Source organism: Caenorhabditis elegans, chromosome III, assembly GCF_000002985.6.
Source record: "Caenorhabditis elegans chromosome III".
Classification (NCBI taxonomy): domain Eukaryota; kingdom Metazoa; phylum Nematoda; class Chromadorea; order Rhabditida; family Rhabditidae; genus Caenorhabditis; species Caenorhabditis elegans.
In genome coordinates, this window is record NC_003281.10 from 11,426,152 (window position 1) to 11,443,818 (window position 17,667).

The 17,667-nt window shown below is 40.5% G+C and overlaps 2 protein-coding genes across 2 annotated transcripts; one reads left to right on the top strand and one right to left on the bottom strand.

The window, feature by feature from the left end:
• The first annotated feature begins 1,055 nt into the window (after nt 1-1,055).
• Nucleotides 1,056-2,263, top strand: idpc-1 (EB domain-containing protein). The gene is made up of 3 exons (NM_067070.6): nt 1,056-1,133; nt 1,228-1,325; nt 1,373-2,263. The coding sequence occupies exons 1-3, from the start codon at nt 1,076-1,078 to the stop codon at nt 2,024-2,026; spliced, it is 810 nt and encodes a 269-aa protein (NP_499471.1). The 5' UTR covers nt 1,056-1,075; the 3' UTR covers nt 2,027-2,263.
• Nucleotides 2,216-16,415, bottom strand: sbp-1 (Processed sterol regulatory element binding protein sbp-1). The gene is made up of 13 exons (NM_067071.8): nt 16,336-16,415; nt 15,791-15,923; nt 15,223-15,532; nt 14,343-14,451; nt 13,870-14,289; nt 13,290-13,525; nt 12,573-12,766; nt 11,999-12,527; nt 11,293-11,689; nt 11,006-11,233; nt 10,806-10,959; nt 2,514-2,874; nt 2,216-2,458 (listed from the first exon to the last, which is right to left on the bottom strand). Exons 1-13 carry the CDS (start codon nt 16,412-16,414, stop codon nt 2,267-2,269), a joined length of 3,342 nt encoding a protein of 1,113 aa, NP_499472.1. The 5' UTR covers nt 16,415; the 3' UTR covers nt 2,216-2,266.
• Between the last annotated feature and the right edge of the window lie 1,252 nt (nt 16,416-17,667).

A 17,667-nucleotide genomic window follows, 5' to 3' on the forward strand; every position in this document is an offset into this window, starting at 1 on the left:
AGAAGGTTCCTCAACATTCCAAAATGTTCTCGAAATTTCCAGAAGGTTCTAGAACATTTCAAATTTTTTTTTTGAATTTTCAGAAGGTTCTAGAACATTCCAAACATTTTTCGAATTTTCCAGATTTTTCCAGAAGGCTCTAGAACATTTCAGAAGTTTCTCGAATTTTTCAAAAGGTTCTAGAACATTTCAGAATATTCTCGAATTTTTCAGAAGGTTCTAGAACATTCCTGAATTTTCTCGAATTTACCAGAAAGCTCTAGAACATTCCAAAATTTTCTCGAATTTTCCAGAAGATTCTAGAACATTTCAGAATTTTCCCGAATTTTCCAATATCCGTTCAATAGACGAAAAGTCAATTTTTCCCAAACTACAGTAATCCTACAGTACTCCTACAGTACCTCTACAGAACAACTACAGTACCCCAACCATATCCCGACACTAACCCCAAAGCAATATCACTTCGGTTCTAGAACATTCCAAAATTTTTTTGAGTTTTCTAGAAGGTTCCTAAACATCCCAAATTTTTTTTGAATTTTCCAAAAGGTTCTAGAACATTTCAGAATTATCTCGAATGTTCCAGAAGGTTTTAAAACATTCCAAATTTTTCTCGAATTTTTCAGAATTTTCCAAAAAGTTCTAGAACATTACAGAATTTTGTCAAATTCTAGAAATAATTCTAGAAAAAACTGGAAAATTTCGTAAAAAAACGTTTTGAACGACCTATAAAAAAATCCCCTCCAAACAAGGCAACATTCCATAATGGTCAACAGTCATGACCTAAAATAATATATAATCTAAAAATCTCGAATAACTGAACAGAGACTCTTCCCCCTCTCACCGGTCCTTCAGCTCCGCTTTTCGCAATTTTTTTCCGCATTGCAATGTGTATACATACGCCGCGCGCGCTCCGTCGCACCTCGTTTTTTTGCTGCCGCTCGCGGAAACTTTTTTGCCATTGCGATTCACACTCAGCCTCCCATCTCCCGCCTCCGCTCTGTGCAGTCGGTGGTATTTAAGGTCGGCGCCGCGTGCCATTCAACACTTCCATTGAAGACTTAGACCGAAGAAGCCAATGTTCAGACTTACCATCTGCGCCACACTCCTCGCCTTCACCGCCGCTCAGGTGCCAGGTAATTCTATTTTTAAATCGTTTTTTTTCTTTGGTATTTTTGATTTTTTTAGCTTCATCTTTTTACTTTTCTCTTTACCTTCATACATTTTCAGTGGCTCCACTGTACTCTGCGTGCAGTGCCGCTGTTCCATGTGCCGCACCGGCTGTCTGCCAGGCTTCCGTCTGCATTCCAACTGCTGCTGCTCCACCAGTAAGTTTTAAAAATGCTCATGCAATTATCTATCAACTATATTCTAGATGATGATGGCTCCACCAGCACCACTCCCAGCATACGCTCCAGCTCCACTTCCAGCATATGCTCCAGCTCCACTCCCAGCTCCAGTCTTCGCTGCTCCAGCTCCAGCTCCAGTCTTCGCCGCTCCATTCGCCGCTCCACCAGCACCAGTGATCGCTGCTCAACCAGCTCTCGGATGTGCTGCCCCATGCCTCGGAGCCGCTCAATGCGTCGCCGGAGCCTGCGCCTGCGCCAACCCAGCCGTCGTCTACTCGCCAGTCATCGGATGCCAGCCAGCTATCCCAGTTGCGCCAGCTCCAGTTGTCGCCGGACGTCTCATCCCACAAGCCCTCCCAGGATCCCCATGTGAGCCAGGAGTCGAGTGCACCGGAGGATCGGTCTGCTCCGTCGGTGTCTGCCTCTGCCCACCAGAGCTCATCCAGGAAGGAACCGTCTGCGTTGCCCGCACCATCTACGGAGTCGTCCCACCACCAGTCATCCCAGTTGCCCCAGTCATCCCAGTTGCCCTTGGAGCCCCATGTGCCGCTCCAGTCGCTCCAGTCTACGCCTCAGCTGCCCCAGCCTGTGTCCCAGGAGCTGTATGCTCTGCTGGAGTCTGCCAGTGCGCCGGAGCCTACGAGCCACTCCAGGGAGCCTGCGTCCGCAGACGTCTCTAAGAAGTTATTCATTAATAGTATCCAGTAATCCCCCCAAAACAAAACCCAACGGGCTTTCAAGAAAAATCACAAAGATACTTAAGTATAGTATCCTGGATACCACTACACTCTCTCTCTCCATTTTCCAATTTCCACCTGTTCGACAGTATTTCCCTTTTTCCTTTTTGTCTGTACATCCTGACACACTTTATATATAATCGTATTTATCATTATTCTGAATAAAATCATTTTTTGTTCAATTCAAAGATCCATAGAAGTATGTAGTTTAACCAGTGTATGAAGATGAAATGCGTCCGGTTGAGCCGAGCGTCGCATGCTCACTCTTCCTCGGACCGCGTCCATTTTTGTAGATCGAACGCGTCGGACGCCTGACCACGTGGCTTGTGGGTTGGCTCCGTTGAGCATTCGGCACGTGAGCTCGTAGACAAATAGCTAAAACGATAAAGAGTTTAGTTTAGGTTACTGGAGGAGTAATGTAATAACTCACTCTCCAACAATCTCCCCTTGTCCCATTAATAATCGCATAATGATTATACGCCTCTTGATAAAGCGTACTAAACGTGGATTGTCCCTTGAAGCTTTGTGTCCAGTAGGGTTTCGATGCGAATAGATTGGAACGCCACGCGTCGAGCAGCGAGTTCATAATCCATTCGTAGGCCATTCGGCGTGTACCTTCCTGAATTCCAGACACCACACCTGATGCTCGCGATGATGTGGAGAATAGTCGGAGGGATTCGAGCGACTTCTTTGTGTGAATGCACACGTATTGACTGACTTTCGGGGAATCTCGGTCATCTATGCAAATCTTGCGAGCACACAACGCGTGGCCAACCGCCAAACCCAGATTGCTGGAAAAAATGTTTTATTAATTGTTTTGCTGGAGATAAACTTTTGAATCAGGGGTTTGTCGGTTTGCCGATTTACAATAAATTTTCTATTCCGGTAATTTGCAGGTTTGCCGATTTGCAAAAAATTTTCTATTCCGGCACTTTGCCGGTTTGCCGATTTACAATAAATTTTCAATTTCGGCAATTCACCGTTTTGCCGATTTGCAAGAAATTTTAAATTCCGGCAATTTGCAGGTTTGCCGATTTGCAAGAAATTTTCTATTCCGGTAATTTGCAGGTTTGCCGATTTGCAAAAAATTTTCTATTCCGGCACTTTGCCGGTTTGCCGATTTACAATAAATTTTCAATTTCGGCAATTCACCGTTTTGCCGATTTGCAAGAAATTTTAAATTCCGGCAATTTGCAGGTTTGCCGATTTGCAAGAAATTTTCTATTCCGGTAATTTGCAGGTTTGCCGATTTGCAAAAAATTTTCAATTCCGGCACTTTGCCGGTTTGCCGATTTACAATAAATTTTCAATTTCGGCAATTCACCGTTTTGCCGATTTGCAAGAAATTTTAAATTCCGGCAATTTGCAGGTTTGCCGATTTGCAAGAAATTTTCTATTCCGGTAATTTGCAGGTTTGCCGATTTGCAAAAAATTTTCAATTCCGGCACTTTGCCGGTTTGCCGATTTGCGATAAATTTTAAATTCTGGCAATTTGCCGGTTTGCCGATTTGCAATAAATTTTCAATTCCGGCAATTTGCCGGTTTGTCGGTTCGGTTTGCAAATAATTTTCTATTCCGGCAAATTGCCGGTTTGCAGATTTGCAAGAAACGTTCAATTCCGGCAAATTGCCGGTTTGCCGATTTGCAATAAATGATTAGATTTCGGCGATTTGCAAGTTTGCCTATTTGCAAGAATTTTTAAATTCCGGCAATTTGTCGGCTTGCCGATTTGCAAGAAATTTTCAATTCCGGCGATTTGCCGGTTTGCCGATTTGCCGATTTGCGAGAAATTTTAAATTCTGGCAGTTTGCAGATTTGCCGATTTGCAAGAAATTTTAAATTCCCGCAATTTACCGCTTTGCCGATTTGCTAGAAATTTTAAATTCTGGCAGTTTGCAGATTTGCCGATTTGCAAGAAATTTTAAATTCCCGCAATTTGCCGGTTTGCCGATTTGCAAGAAATTTTAAATTCTGGCAGTTTGCCGGTTTGCCGATTTGCAAGAAATTTTAAATTCCGGCAATTTGCAGGTTTGCCGATTTGCAAAAAATTTTCAATTCCGGCACTTTGCCGGTTTGCCGATTTGCAAGAAATTTTAAATTCCGGCAACTTGCAGGTTTGCCGATTTGCGATAAATTTTAAATTCTGGCAATTTGCCGGTTTGCCGATTTGCAATAAATTTTCAATTCCGGCAATTTGCCGGTTTGCCGGTTTGCAAATAATTTTCTATTCCGGCAAATTGCCGGTAGAAACGTTCAATTCCGGCAAATTGCCGGTTTGCCGATTTGCAAGAAATTTTAAATTCTGGCAGTTTGCAGATTTGCCGATTTGCAAGAAATTTTAAATTCCCGCAATTTGCCGGTTTGCCGATTTGCAAGAAATTTTAAATTCTGGCAGTTTGCCGGTTTGCCGATTTGCGATAAATTTTAAATTCTGGCAATTTGCCGGTTTGCCGATTTGCAATAAATTTTCAATTCCGGTAATTTGCAGGTTTGCCGATTTGCAAAAAATTTTCAATTCCGGCACTTTGCCGGTTTGCCGATTTGCGATAAATTTTAAATTCTGGCAATTTGCCGGTTTGTCGGTTCGGTTTGCAAATAATTTTCTATTCCGGCAAATTGCCGGTTTGCAGATTTGCAAGAAACGTTCAATTCCGGCAAATTGCCGGTTTGCCGATTTGCAATAAATGATTAGATTTCGACGATTTGCAAGTTTGCCTATTTGCAAGAAATTTTAAATTCCCGCAATTTGCCGGTTTGCCGATTTGCAAGAAATTTTAAATTCTGGCAGTTTGCCGGTTTGCCTATTTGCAAGGATTTTTAAATTCCGGCAATTTGTCGGCTTGCCGATTTGGAAGAAATTTTAAATTCCCGCAATTTGCCGGTTTGCCGATTTGCAAGAAATTTTAAATTCTGGCAGTTTGCCGGTTTGCCTATTTGCAAGGATTTTTAAATTCCGGCAATTTGTCGGCTTGCCGATTTGGAAGAAATTTTCAATTCCGGCTAATTGCCGGTTTGCCGACTTGCAAGAAATTTTCAATTCCGGCAATTTGCAGGTTTGCCGTTTTGTGAGAAATTTTAAAATCTGGCAATTTGCCGGTTTGCCGATTTGCAAGAAATTTTAAATTCCGGCAATTTACCGGTTTGCCGTTTTGTGAGAAATTTTAAATTCTGGCAGTTTGCCGGTTTGCCTATTTGCAAGGATTTTTAAATTCCGGCAATTTGTCGGCTTGCCGATTTGGAAGAAATTTTAAATTCCCGCAATTTGCCGGTTTGCCGATTTGCAAGAAATTTTAAATTCTGGCAGTTTGCCGGTTTGCCTATTTGCAAGGATTTTTAAATTCCGGCAATTTGTCGGCTTGCCGATTTGGAAGAAATTTTAAATTCCCGCAATTTGCCGGTTTGCCGATTTGCAAGAAATTTTAAATTCTGGCAGTTTGCCGGTTTGCCTATTTGCAAGGATTTTTAAATTCCGGCAATTTGTCGGCTTGCCGATTTGGAAGAAATTTTCAATTCCGGCTAATTGCCGGTTTGCCGACTTGCAAGAAATTTTCAATTCCGGCAATTTGCAGGTTTGCCGTTTTGTGAGAAATTTTAAAATCTGGCAATTTGCCGGTTTGCCGATTTGCAAGAAATTTTAAATTCCGGCAATTTACCGGTTTGCCGGTTCGGTTTGCAAATAATTTTCTATTCCGGCAAATTGCCGGTTTGCAGATTTGCAAGAAACGTTCAATTCCGGCAAATTGCCGGTTTGCCGATTTGCAATAAATGATTAGATTTCGGCGATTTGCAAGTTTGCCTATTTGAAAGAATTTTTAAATTCCGGCAATTTGTCGGCTTGCCGATTTGCAAGAAATTTTCAATTCCGGCGATTTGCCGGTTTGCCGATTTGCCGATTTGCCGATTTGCGAGAAATTTTAAATTCTGGCAGTTTGCAGATTTGCCGATTTGCAAGAAATTTTAAATTCCCGCAATTTACCGGTTTGCCGATTTGCTAGAAATTTTAAATTCTGGCAGTTTGCAGATTTGCCGATTTGCAAGAAATTTTAAGTTCCCGCAATTTACCGCTTTGCCGATTTGCTAGAAATTTTAAATTCTGGCAGTTTGCAGATTTGCCGATTTGCAAGAAATTTTAAATTCCCGCAATTTACCGCTTTGCCGATTTGCTAGAAATTTTAAATTCTGGCAGTTTGCAGATTTGCCGATTTGCAAGAAATTTTAAATTCCCGCAATTTGCCGGTTTGCCGATTTGCAAGAAATGTTAAATTCTGGCAGTTTGCCGGTTTGCCGATTTGCAAGAAATTTTAAATTCCGGCAATTTGCAGGTTTGCCGATTTGCAAAAAATTTTCAATTCCGGCACTTTGCCGGTTTGCCGATTTGCAAGAAATTTTAAATTCCGGCAACTTGCAGGTTTGCCGATTTGCGATAAATTTTAAATTCTGGCAATTTGCCGGTTTGCCGATTTGCAATAAATTTTCAATTCCGGCAATTTGCCGGTTTGCCGGTTTGCAAATAATTTTCTATTCCGGCAAATTGCCGGTAGAAACGTTCAATTCCGGCAAATTGCCGGTTTGCCGATTTGCAATAAATTTTAAATTCTGGCAGTTTGCAGATTTGCCGATTTGCAAGAAATTTTAAATTCCCGCAATTTACCGCTTTGCCGATTTGCTAGAAATTTTAAATTCTGGCAGTTTGCAGATTTGCCGATTTGCAAGAAATTTTAAATTCCCGCAATTTGCCGGTTTGCCGATTTGCAATAAATTTTAAATTCTGGCAGTTTGCAGATTTGCCGATTTGCAAGAAATTTTAAATTCCCGCAATTTACCGCTTTGCCGATTTGCTAGAAATTTTAAATTCTGGCAGTTTGCAGATTTGCCGATTTGCAAGAAATTTTAAATTCCCGCAATTTACCGCTTTGCCGATTTGCTAGAAATTTTAAATTCTGGCAGTTTGCAGATTTGCCGATTTGCAAGAAATTTTAAATTCCCGCAATTTGCCGGTTTGCCGATTTGCAAGAAATTTTAAATTCTGGCAGTTTGCCGGTTTGCCGATTTGCAAGAAATTTTAAATTCCGGCAATTTGCAGGTTTGCCGATTTGCAAATAATTTTCTATTCCGGCAAATTGCCGGTAGAAACGTTCAATTCCGGCAAATTGCCGGTTTGCCGATTTGCAATAAATTTTAAATTCTGGCAGTTTGCAGATTTGCCGATTTGCAAGAAATTTTAAATTCCCGCAATTTACCGCTTTGCCGATTTGCTAGAAATTTTAAATTCTGGCAGTTTGCAGATTTGCCGATTTGCAAGAAATTTTAAATTCCCGCAATTTGCCGGTTTGCCGATTTGCAATAAATTTTAAATTCTGGCAGTTTGCAGATTTGCCGATTTGCAAGAAATTTTAAATTCCCGCAATTTACCGCTTTGCCGATTTGCTAGAAATTTTAAATTCTGGCAGTTTGCAGATTTGCCGATTTGCAAGAAATTTTAAATTCCCGCAATTTGCCGGTTTGCCGATTTGCAAGAAATTTTAAATTCTGGCAGTTTGCCGGTTTGCCTATTTGCAAGGATTTTTAAATTCCGGCAATTTGTCGGCTTGCCGATTTGGAAGAAATTTTAAATTCTGGCAGTTTGCAGATTTGCCGATTTGCAAGAAATTTTAAATTCCCGCAATTTACCGCTTTGCCGATTTGCTAGAAATTTTAAATTCTGGCAGTTTGCAGATTTGCCGATTTGCAAGAAATTTTAAATTCCCGCAATTTGCCGGTTTGCCGATTTGCAAGAAATTTTAAATTCTGGCAGTTTGCCGGTTTGCCGATTTGCGATAAATTTTAAATTCTGGCAATTTGCCGGTTTGCCGATTTGCAATAAATTTTCAATTCCGGTAATTTGCAGGTTTGCCGATTTGCAAAAAATTTTCAATTCCGGCACTTTGCCGGTTTGCCGATTTGCGATAAATTTTAAATTCTGGCAATTTGCCGGTTTGCCGATTTGCAATAAATTTTCAATTCCGGCAATTTGCCGGTTTGTCGGTTCGGTTTGCAAATAATTTTCTATTCCGGCAAATTGCCGGTTTGCAGATTTGCAAGAAACGTTCAATTCCGGCAAATTGCCGGTTTGCCGATTTGCAATAAATGATTAGATTTCGACGATTTGCAAGTTTGCCTATTTGCAAGAAATTTTAAATTCCCGCAATTTGCCGGTTTGCCGATTTGCAAGAAATTTTAAATTCTGGCAGTTTGCCGGTTTGCCTATTTGCAAGGATTTTTAAATTCCGGCAATTTGTCGGCTTGCCGATTTGGAAGAAATTTTAAATTCCCGCAATTTGCCGGTTTGCCGATTTGCAAGAAATTTTAAATTCTGGCAGTTTGCCGGTTTGCCTATTTGCAAGGATTTTTAAATTCCGGCAATTTGTCGGCTTGCCGATTTGGAAGAAATTTTCAATTCCGGCTAATTGCCGGTTTGCCGACTTGCAAGAAATTTTCAATTCCGGCAATTTGCAGGTTTGCCGTTTTGTGAGAAATTTTAAAATCTGGCAATTTGCCGGTTTGCCGATTTGCAAGAAATTTTAAATTCCGGCAATTTACCGGTTTGCCGTTTTGTGAGAAATTTTAAATTCTGGCACTTCGCCGGTTTTCCGATTTGCAAGAAATTGTGAATTCCGGTAATCCGCCGGTTTGCCGGAAATTTCAATTCCGGCAATTTGCCGATTTGCACGAAATTACAAATACCGGCCATTTGAAGGTTTGCCGATTTGAAAGAATTTTTTAATTCCGGCTAATTGCCGGTTTGCCGACTTGCAAGAAATTTTCAATTCCGGCAATTTGCAGGTTTGCCGATTTGCAAGAAATTTTCTATTCCGGTAATTTGCAGGTTTGCCGATTTGCAAAAAATTTTCAATTCCGGCAATTCACCGTTTTGCCGATTTGCAAGAAATTTTAAATTCCGGCAATTTGCAGGTTTGCCGATTTGCAAGAAATTTTCTATTCCGGCACTTTGCCGGTTTGCCGATTTGCGATAAATTTTAAATTCTGGCAATTTGCCGGTTTGCCGATTTGCAATAAATTTTCAATTCCGGCAATTTGCCGGTTTGCCGATTTGCAATAAATTTTCAATTCCGGCAATTTGCCGGTTTGTCGGTTCGGTTTGCAAATAATTTTCTATTCCGGCAAATTGCCGGTTTGCAGATTTGCAAGAAACGTTCAATTCCGGCAAATTGCCGGTTTGCCGATTTGCAATAAATGATTAGATTTCGGCGATTTGCAAGTTTGCCTATTTGAAAGAATTTTTAAATTCCGGCAATTTGTCGGCTTGCCGATTTGCAAGAAATTTTCAATTCCGGCGATTTGCCGGTTTGCCGATTTGCCGATTTGCCGATTTGCGAGAAATTTTAAATTCTGGCAGTTTGCAGATTTGCCGATTTGCAAGAAATTTTAAATTCCCGCAATTTACCGGTTTGCCGATTTGCTAGAAATTTTAAATTCTGGCAGTTTGCAGATTTGCCGATTTGCAAGAAATTTTAAATTCCCGCAATTTACCGCTTTGCCGATTTGCTAGAAATTTTAAATTCTGGCAGTTTGCAGATTTGCCGATTTGCAAGAAATTTTAAATTCCCGCAATTTACCGCTTTGCCGATTTGCTAGAAATTTTAAATTCTGGCAGTTTGCAGATTTGCCGATTTGCAAGAAATTTTAAATTCCCGCAATTTGCCGGTTTGCCGATTTGCAAGAAATTTTAAATTCTGGCAGTTTGCTGGTTTGCCGATTTGCAAGAAATTTTAAATTCCCGCAATTTGCCGGTTTGCCGATTTGCAAGAAATTTTAAATTCTGGCAGTTTGCAGATTTGCCGATTTGCAAGAAATTTTAAATTCCCGCAATTTACCGCTTTGCCGATTTGCAAAAAAATTTCAATTCCGGCACTTTGCCGGTTTGCCGATTTGCAAGAAATTTTAAATTCCGGCAACTTGCAGGTTTGCCGATTTGCGATAAATTTTAAATTCTGGCAATTTGCCGGTTTGCCGATTTGCAATAAATTTTCAATTCCGGCAATTCACCGTTTTGCCGATTTGCAAGAAATTTTAAATTCCGGCAATTTGCAGGTTTGCCGATTTGCAAGAAATTTTCTATTCCGGTAATTTGCAGGTTTGCCGATTTGCAAAAAATTTTCAATTCCGGCACTTTGCCGGTTTGCCGATTTGCGATAAATTTTAAATTCTGGCAATTTGCCGGTTTGCCGATTTGGAAGAAATTTTCAATTCCGGCAATTTGCCGATTTGCAACAAATATTAAATTCCGGCAATTTGCAGGTTTGCCGTTTTGTGAGAAATTTTAAAATCTGGCAATTTGCCGGTTTGCCGATTTGCAAGAAATTTTAAATTCCGGCAATTTACCGGTTTGCCGTTTTGTGAGAAATTTTAAATTCTGGCACTTCGCCGGTTTTCCGATTTGCAAGAAATTGTGAATTCCGGTAATCCGCCGGTTTGCCGGAAATTTCAATTCCGGCAATTTGCCGATTTGCACGAAATTACAAATACCGGCCATTTGAAGTTTTGCCGATTTGAAAGAATTTTTTAATTCCGGCTAATTGCCGGTTTGCCGACTTGCAAGAAATTTTCAATTCCGGCAATTTGCCGGTTTGCCAATTTGAGAATGAGTACTTCTAAAACGATTCAAATGAATTCAATACGGATTTTCCAAAATAGATAGGCCAAAATAAGTCTAAAAACCCACTCTGTCAAAATCTTCGGCGGACAGTTCCTGATCAGTGAATAGTGTTGCCGTGCCAGCTCATTCTTGTTACTCCTCCAATAGATTCCACATGTCAGAACGTGCGTCCACCATGTGCAACAAGCATCTCCGTTTCGAGAGATCCAGGTTCCGAATTCTAGAAATTTATAACATTTTCAATCTTAAAATTCGTGTTCACTAACTCGCTGACTCATCCTTCTCATTAGTCAAAATGGCAGCGCACTGCGTTGAAATTGTCACCAAAAGTCTTGAAACATCAACCACGTCTACTTCATCATCGAGACGGTCATTGTCATTTAGGATGCGTTCCACATTTTTTGTAAAGATCTCGTCACCACCGACAAGTTCCTGTACAAGTTTGGAGAGTAGGTACACTTTCAGCGTTGTTCGGATTCGAGCAAGTGGGGATACTGGAAAATGAAAGTTTATTTATTTTTTATTTTATTTTATTTTATTTTAAAATACTTACATTGCTCATCTTCCACAAAAGACCCAAATCTCAACTGCTTCTGCTTCGAGCTCAACACATGCTCCAACCTTTTCGCATCTGACATGAACTTTCTTGTCGCTGGATGGAAGATCCATAACAAATGGGACACCGAGTGCTCCGGAGCTCGACGCACGTGCCTTCGAGCTCTTCGTAAAAAGTATCCCGAGAAGAATGGTGCGAGTAGGTTCGGAAGAGCCAAACGGCATTGGATGGATGCAGAAATGTAGATCTGAGCCATGACGGCGCGTGGAAGTCCGTCGTTTGATGCTCCGGCAGCTTCAGCAAGGTTTACTGCACAGAGGGACATGAAGAGGCCCGTTAGGGCGGATGGTTCATAGGTGTCTTCGAAGTTTCCAGTGATACCCATTAGATGGAGCTGGAAAAATCATTACTTATACATAAAAAATACATGTTTCTGTCTCTTGAAGGGATATTAGTTCGGAGTTAGTGGGGGGATATGGTCAGGGTACTGTAGTAGTACTGTAATGGTACCGTAGGAGTACTGAAGGATTACTGTAGTTTTGGAAAAATTGACTTTTTGTCTTTTGAAGGGATATTAGTTTGGAGTTAGTGGGGATATGGTCAGGGTACTGTAGTAGTACTGTAGGGGTACTGTAGCAGTACTGTAGGATTACTCTAGTAAATATATTTTTGAATGCAAAATTTATGGAATTTGACAGTAAACCTGATGAATTTCATGATAGAGAACTGCAGTCTGCGCATGACTCCTACAAACGACTGAGACAGGCTTCGTGGTGGACCTGCGCCTTCTTGCGATGTATCTCCCGATCCACAACCAATTCAAAAGATGTCGAACGCATTCCCAGCCAACCGAAAACACCGAATCAACCCCCGGTGATGGAAGCGATCGATCCAACGTTGCAAGACACTCGCAGAACTTTCTCTGAGCATCTTTCAAATTTCCAGAGTTCAACTCGGCTCTCGCCTTCTCTCGAGTCGTCACAAAAGTCTGCCATGAAACGGACATGAAGTCTTGAACAGGGTCACCATGGATCAGCAGTTTGACAACCACATATATGATCATTAAGATGTTGAACACCCAGACATAGCTCATATTGATGATACTCCCTTCCCAGAAAAGCGTCCGAGTGCTAGTTCCATCCGGGTCATCAATCACTCTTCCATGCTCGAACGGGGAGGCAATCGGAGCTTCTGCAGCGGCTTTTGAGAATATCGCACTTCCAGCGAGCAATCTAAACAAGGATTTAACGCTATTTTTCAGATGAATAGAAGCTTACCCAATCGGATTAAAAATCAGAACTGCTAGGAGCATCGCAAAAAGGGTAACTTTCGAAGATCCATCTCTAGTTCCATTCTTCATAGGAGTCGTTGTGCTCATTCGTGATCGTTTTCTCTCATTTCTAGGTGGAGAAGGAGATGATTCGACGGGTGATCGGGCAGAGTATTCAGTGTATTGAATTGGTTCCGGGTACTGTAATATGGCGAGGTTGAAGATTTTCGGCATTTTCGGTTGTTTTCTTTTTAAATAATTGTATGCTATTTTCAACCAAATTTGGCAGTTTAGACTGCATTTTTTTCACATATTAACCATTTTTGGCTCATTTTTGCCACATGTTTCTGGGCTAATTTAAGCCAAATTTCATGATTTCGACTAATTCAGTTTTATATTTTATAATTTTGGTTTATTTGGACCTTTTCCCCCTGTTTTTGGCTCATTTTACCCAGAATTTCAAAAATTTTGAATTTTTTTCGGACTTTTTTTTTGAGTTTCACATATTGAAATTTTTTGTCGGGTAATTCAAATTTGGTGGGAAATGGAAATTCACAATTTTCGGGCCAAGCCAATTTCAGCAAATTTTTAGATTTTTAGGCCCAAATTTAGCCCAGATTTATCCGATTTAAAATTTATATTTTTCACATTTTTTGGGTCAATTCTGACCTATTTTTACGTTTTTTTTTCTATTTTTTTCTAGATTTTTCAGAGTTTAACCCACCGGTAATCGATTATTCTGCAGTGTCTTTCTCATTTGTTCAACATGATGCTTCAACACCTGATTCTCGTGTTCAACCTCCTCGATATGTTCAATAGCCCGTCGTAGTGTTGCCGATTTTGAAAGCTTAGCTTCATCCCCACACAAAAGTACTTTCAGCTGTTGAATTCGATCATTTATTGAGCATCTATACTTCTTTTCGATGAGATTGTGTGCCGTACGACGCTCGGTTTTTGGTCCTGGAATAGTTGATGTAGGTTAGGAGAAATTTCGAAATTATTAAGATTAAATATAATGCAAGGTATTATATTCTTGTCAAAAACTACCGAAAAGTGATGACATCGAGCAATTATTTATTGAGTAGTCGGAAGTTCTAGTGGAAACATAGTTAGAAAATTGTATTTTTAAAACAATGTTTTTTTCGATTTTCAATGGAGCTTTAAAATAAGCACACTACTTTAAAAAAATTCAATCGTAAAGTTTTTTTAGTGTATTTTTTCACTACTTTAGGTATATCTCCATGTAAGAAAAACCAAAAAAAAATAAATTGTGTCCTTTTGGTAAAATTGATAATATAACCTACTTCGAACAATAATAGTAGTTCCCTGAGACATAGTCTCCCCGGAATCACTATCCTCATCATCCTCATCTTCATCCCCTTCCGCTGTCTCCTGAATCACAATCTTCGCCGCCTTCTCCTTACTCCTCGATGGCCCATTCGTCGCTGAACATGCTCCTGATTTTTTATTCTTTAACCGTTCAACTTCACTCGGAGACATGTTAACTAGTAACCGAAGAAGCTCCTCTTTCATATTCTGCGGGCTTTTTGGACTTTGTGGTTCAACCAAATGAGTTGGTTTCGTCTCTGGAGCATCTTCAATCGATGGAGATGCCACTTGTTCAGGGTTCTCATGGATTTTTGGCATCGGGTGGTGATGGTGGTGATGAGGTGGTGGAGATTGATGGTGTTGTGAGTAATATGATGGTCCTGATGGGCCTTGAGCTGGAAATTATTAAGGATCAATATAAGGTTATCAGTAAAGGGGAAAAGAAAACCTTGGTCGTATGGAGACATGTACCCGTTGATATGTTCCATTGCTTCTGTATATGGTTGAGGAGTCATTGAGGTATGGTGTGGTGGAGATAGCATTGCATGAGTGAAATTCTGGAAAAATCATCGAATTCAGAACGTCCAAGAAATGGGTGGAGTTTTAACTTTGTATCCTAGACCTCCACCCATTTTTGTGAGGGGATAAATTCTGATTCTGGAAAATCTTAGCAACTCCAGAGGCGTGCCAGAAGTTTTCTATTTTTCGCAAGTTTAAAATTTGAATTTCCCGCCAAAAACTTTTCTCAGGAAATTTGAATTTCCCACCAAACATTTTCTCAAAAAATTTTTAATTCCCGCCAAGAAATTTCCTCCAAAATTTGAATTTCCAGCCGAAAAATCTCTCAAAAAATTTGAATTTCCCGTCAAAATTTTTTGTCAGGAAATTTTAAATTCCCGCCAAAATTTTTGTCAGAAAATTTTAAATTCCCGCCAAAAAATTTCCTCCAAAATTTGAATTTCCCGCCAGAAATTTTTCTCACCAAATTTGAATTACCCGCCAAAAAATTTCTTCCAAAATTTAAAATTCCCGCCAAAAAATTTCTTCCAAAATTTAAAATTCCCGCCGAAACTTTTCTCCGAAAAATTGAATTTCCTACCAAAAATTCTTCTCACAAAACTTGAATTTCCCGGCAAAATTTATATGCCATATAAAACTCCAACCATTACAGAATTCACAGAATTATCGCCGAAAAACGCCTAGCCTCGACATTTTATGAGTAGTTTTTAGATATTTTTTGACAGTTCTTGCTTGATAAGACCCCCCTCTACTGCAACATTTACCCCGTAAAATATGCACTTTTCTACACCAAAAAAAAAACGACAAACCTTTTGATCAATTCCATTAGTATTAACAAAAAGCGACGCTGCCTGATGTGGAGTCATCGCTGGCGCGGCGAGTTGTTGAGCAAGTGATAGAGGTCTGTAGGCATCTGCCGGGGGGTAACCTCCACTTGGTGGAGATGTTTGTAAGGGGTTAAGCATACTTGCAGGACCTTCTCCAGATAATTGTTGGGTGGCGGCTAGAGAAGGTCCACGGCCTCCGCCGAGATCAAAGTTTGGCGGGGAAAATCGCATTGAGAAGAAGTCGTCGTTGTTGTGGTTGAGCAGGGAGTGTAAGGTGCTTACGTCTCGTTGACTGAAAGTTGGAAAATTTTCAAACTGCACGCCTACTACCTTGCCTACGCCTGCCATCTCTCCTGACAAATGAAAAGATGCCACGGAAGGTAGGCTTGCCTACCTACATTACTTATATTTTTTAATATACCTATTGTTTTAGTAGCCTAAGCTTTACGTCAGTAGTTGGCACGTAGGCAGGCACAGGTGGCCTTGTAGGCAGGCATAATTTTTCAGGCCTATGCGAAATAGTACCTCACAGTACACTAGCCAAACTCACCCATCAATATCATAATATTCCTGTGGCGGACTGTGTTGATTTCCGGGAATTGATGGATCCGGTTGTTGTGATGGTCCGGGCTCTTGCCAGTTGTGCTCCATGTCAAAATCGAGCGGGTCGTTATTTGGAAATGCTGAAAATTAGAACTATAGGCACCGAAAATGCAAGCCTGCCTGCCTACTGCTAAACTAATATACTATAGAAATTATATTCCTTCAATGAGCAAGTTTATGGGCGTAGGTAAGTTGTGTTGAGCAGGTAGGCATGAGGTTGGCAGGTAGGCAAGGGCTAGGCAGGTAGGCATGAGGTAGGCACGTAGGCATGGGCTAGGCTGGTAGGCATGAGGTAGGTGTTTTGGGTTTTTGAAAATTATTTTTTGTGTTTTGATTGAATGCTTGTTTTTGGTGTAAGCCTGGTGTGTAGGCGCAAACCAGGAGGTATGAGGTAGGCAGGTAAGCGTACGCAGATAGGGACAAGGTAGGCAGGTACGTAGGCATGTAGGCGAACAGGTAGGCATGAGGTAGGCATATAGGGAAAAAACTCACGCGCAATATCATCCAATTTTGTGACCAATGAGAGAAACGGATCCGACATAGGGACGTCTCCCTCGAATTCTTCGTTCATTCTGAAAAAAAAAAGTCAAATTTTGAGGAGCAAAAACTCAACAAAAAAACGAGAAAAATGAGATAGTTAGTTACAAAATCAGAACTCAAAAGCAAAGAAGGAGACATTGGGGAAATTGATAAGGGGAGACTTCGGGTGATAAGAAACCCCCAGAAACACCCCCCTCTCTGGTAGAAGTTCAGAAAAAACCGAATTTGCAGGAGTTTTATGATCATTAATTTGGGAATGGGAGAATAGGAGATGCAAACGCGCTCTATGGAGAATTTATTTCAAAACTTTTATGTGACTTAGGTATATGCAAATCGGTAGTTTTGGAACCAAAATGTGAAACTTTAAACTGAAAAAATGACAAATTTCCCCCCCCCCCCCCCAATCACAAGTCATTTCCGATCACACTTTTGACATCGATTTTGAAAAAAAAAACTTTAATGACAGTATATCGACATTCAAAAAGTATATAATAAAAACATTTGCGGAAGTAATGGAGTTGAATTGACATGCAAAATATACTATTTCGGCCAGGCCGACAACCTGAGAGCCCGTGAGATGTCGTGGGCATATTGCAGCCGACAACTCGTGGGCATATTCTCTTTTATTGTAGAGCCGTGAGACGTCGGTTGTAAGTAAACAATAAGTGAGGACTTGCATCCGACACCTCGCCGGCATACTACTGTTTTGTTCTGAGGGCTCGTGTGATGTCGGCTGCAGGAGGGAGTTACTTTTGCAACCGACATTCTACAGGTTTTCCTTAAATCGACACATTTTCCATTGCCTACTTTTGCCTATTTTCAAGGTCTTAATCTACACATGCACTACAATTAGAGGAAATTCGCGTGTAACTCTCATGCTGTGCACAAACAACAATCAAAGAATGATTAAGAAACTGGTCAACATGAAATCATTATCTTTTATCAACAAAACTTTTTGATAGGAACAGGAATTTTTAGAGCAAAGAATGATGCTCTTGCAGAAAATTTGAACAACAGCATTACAGTTTCATTGCCCCCTGTCTTGCAGCCGACTTTTCATGGTTTATCATTTTGTTTTGAAGACCCGTGAGATGTCGGCTGCAAGTCACTCCATGGCATTTACTTTTATACCCAATGCGGCAGGCATCTCACGGTTCCTCACATCAAAATATACTTTATCTATGGGCCGACAAAAAAATCTTCGGCCCCGATTTTTTGTCAGCCACGCCGGAAGTATTTTTCTGTACAGAAAAATGTAAAGAAATTTCGCAACCTTATTAAAAT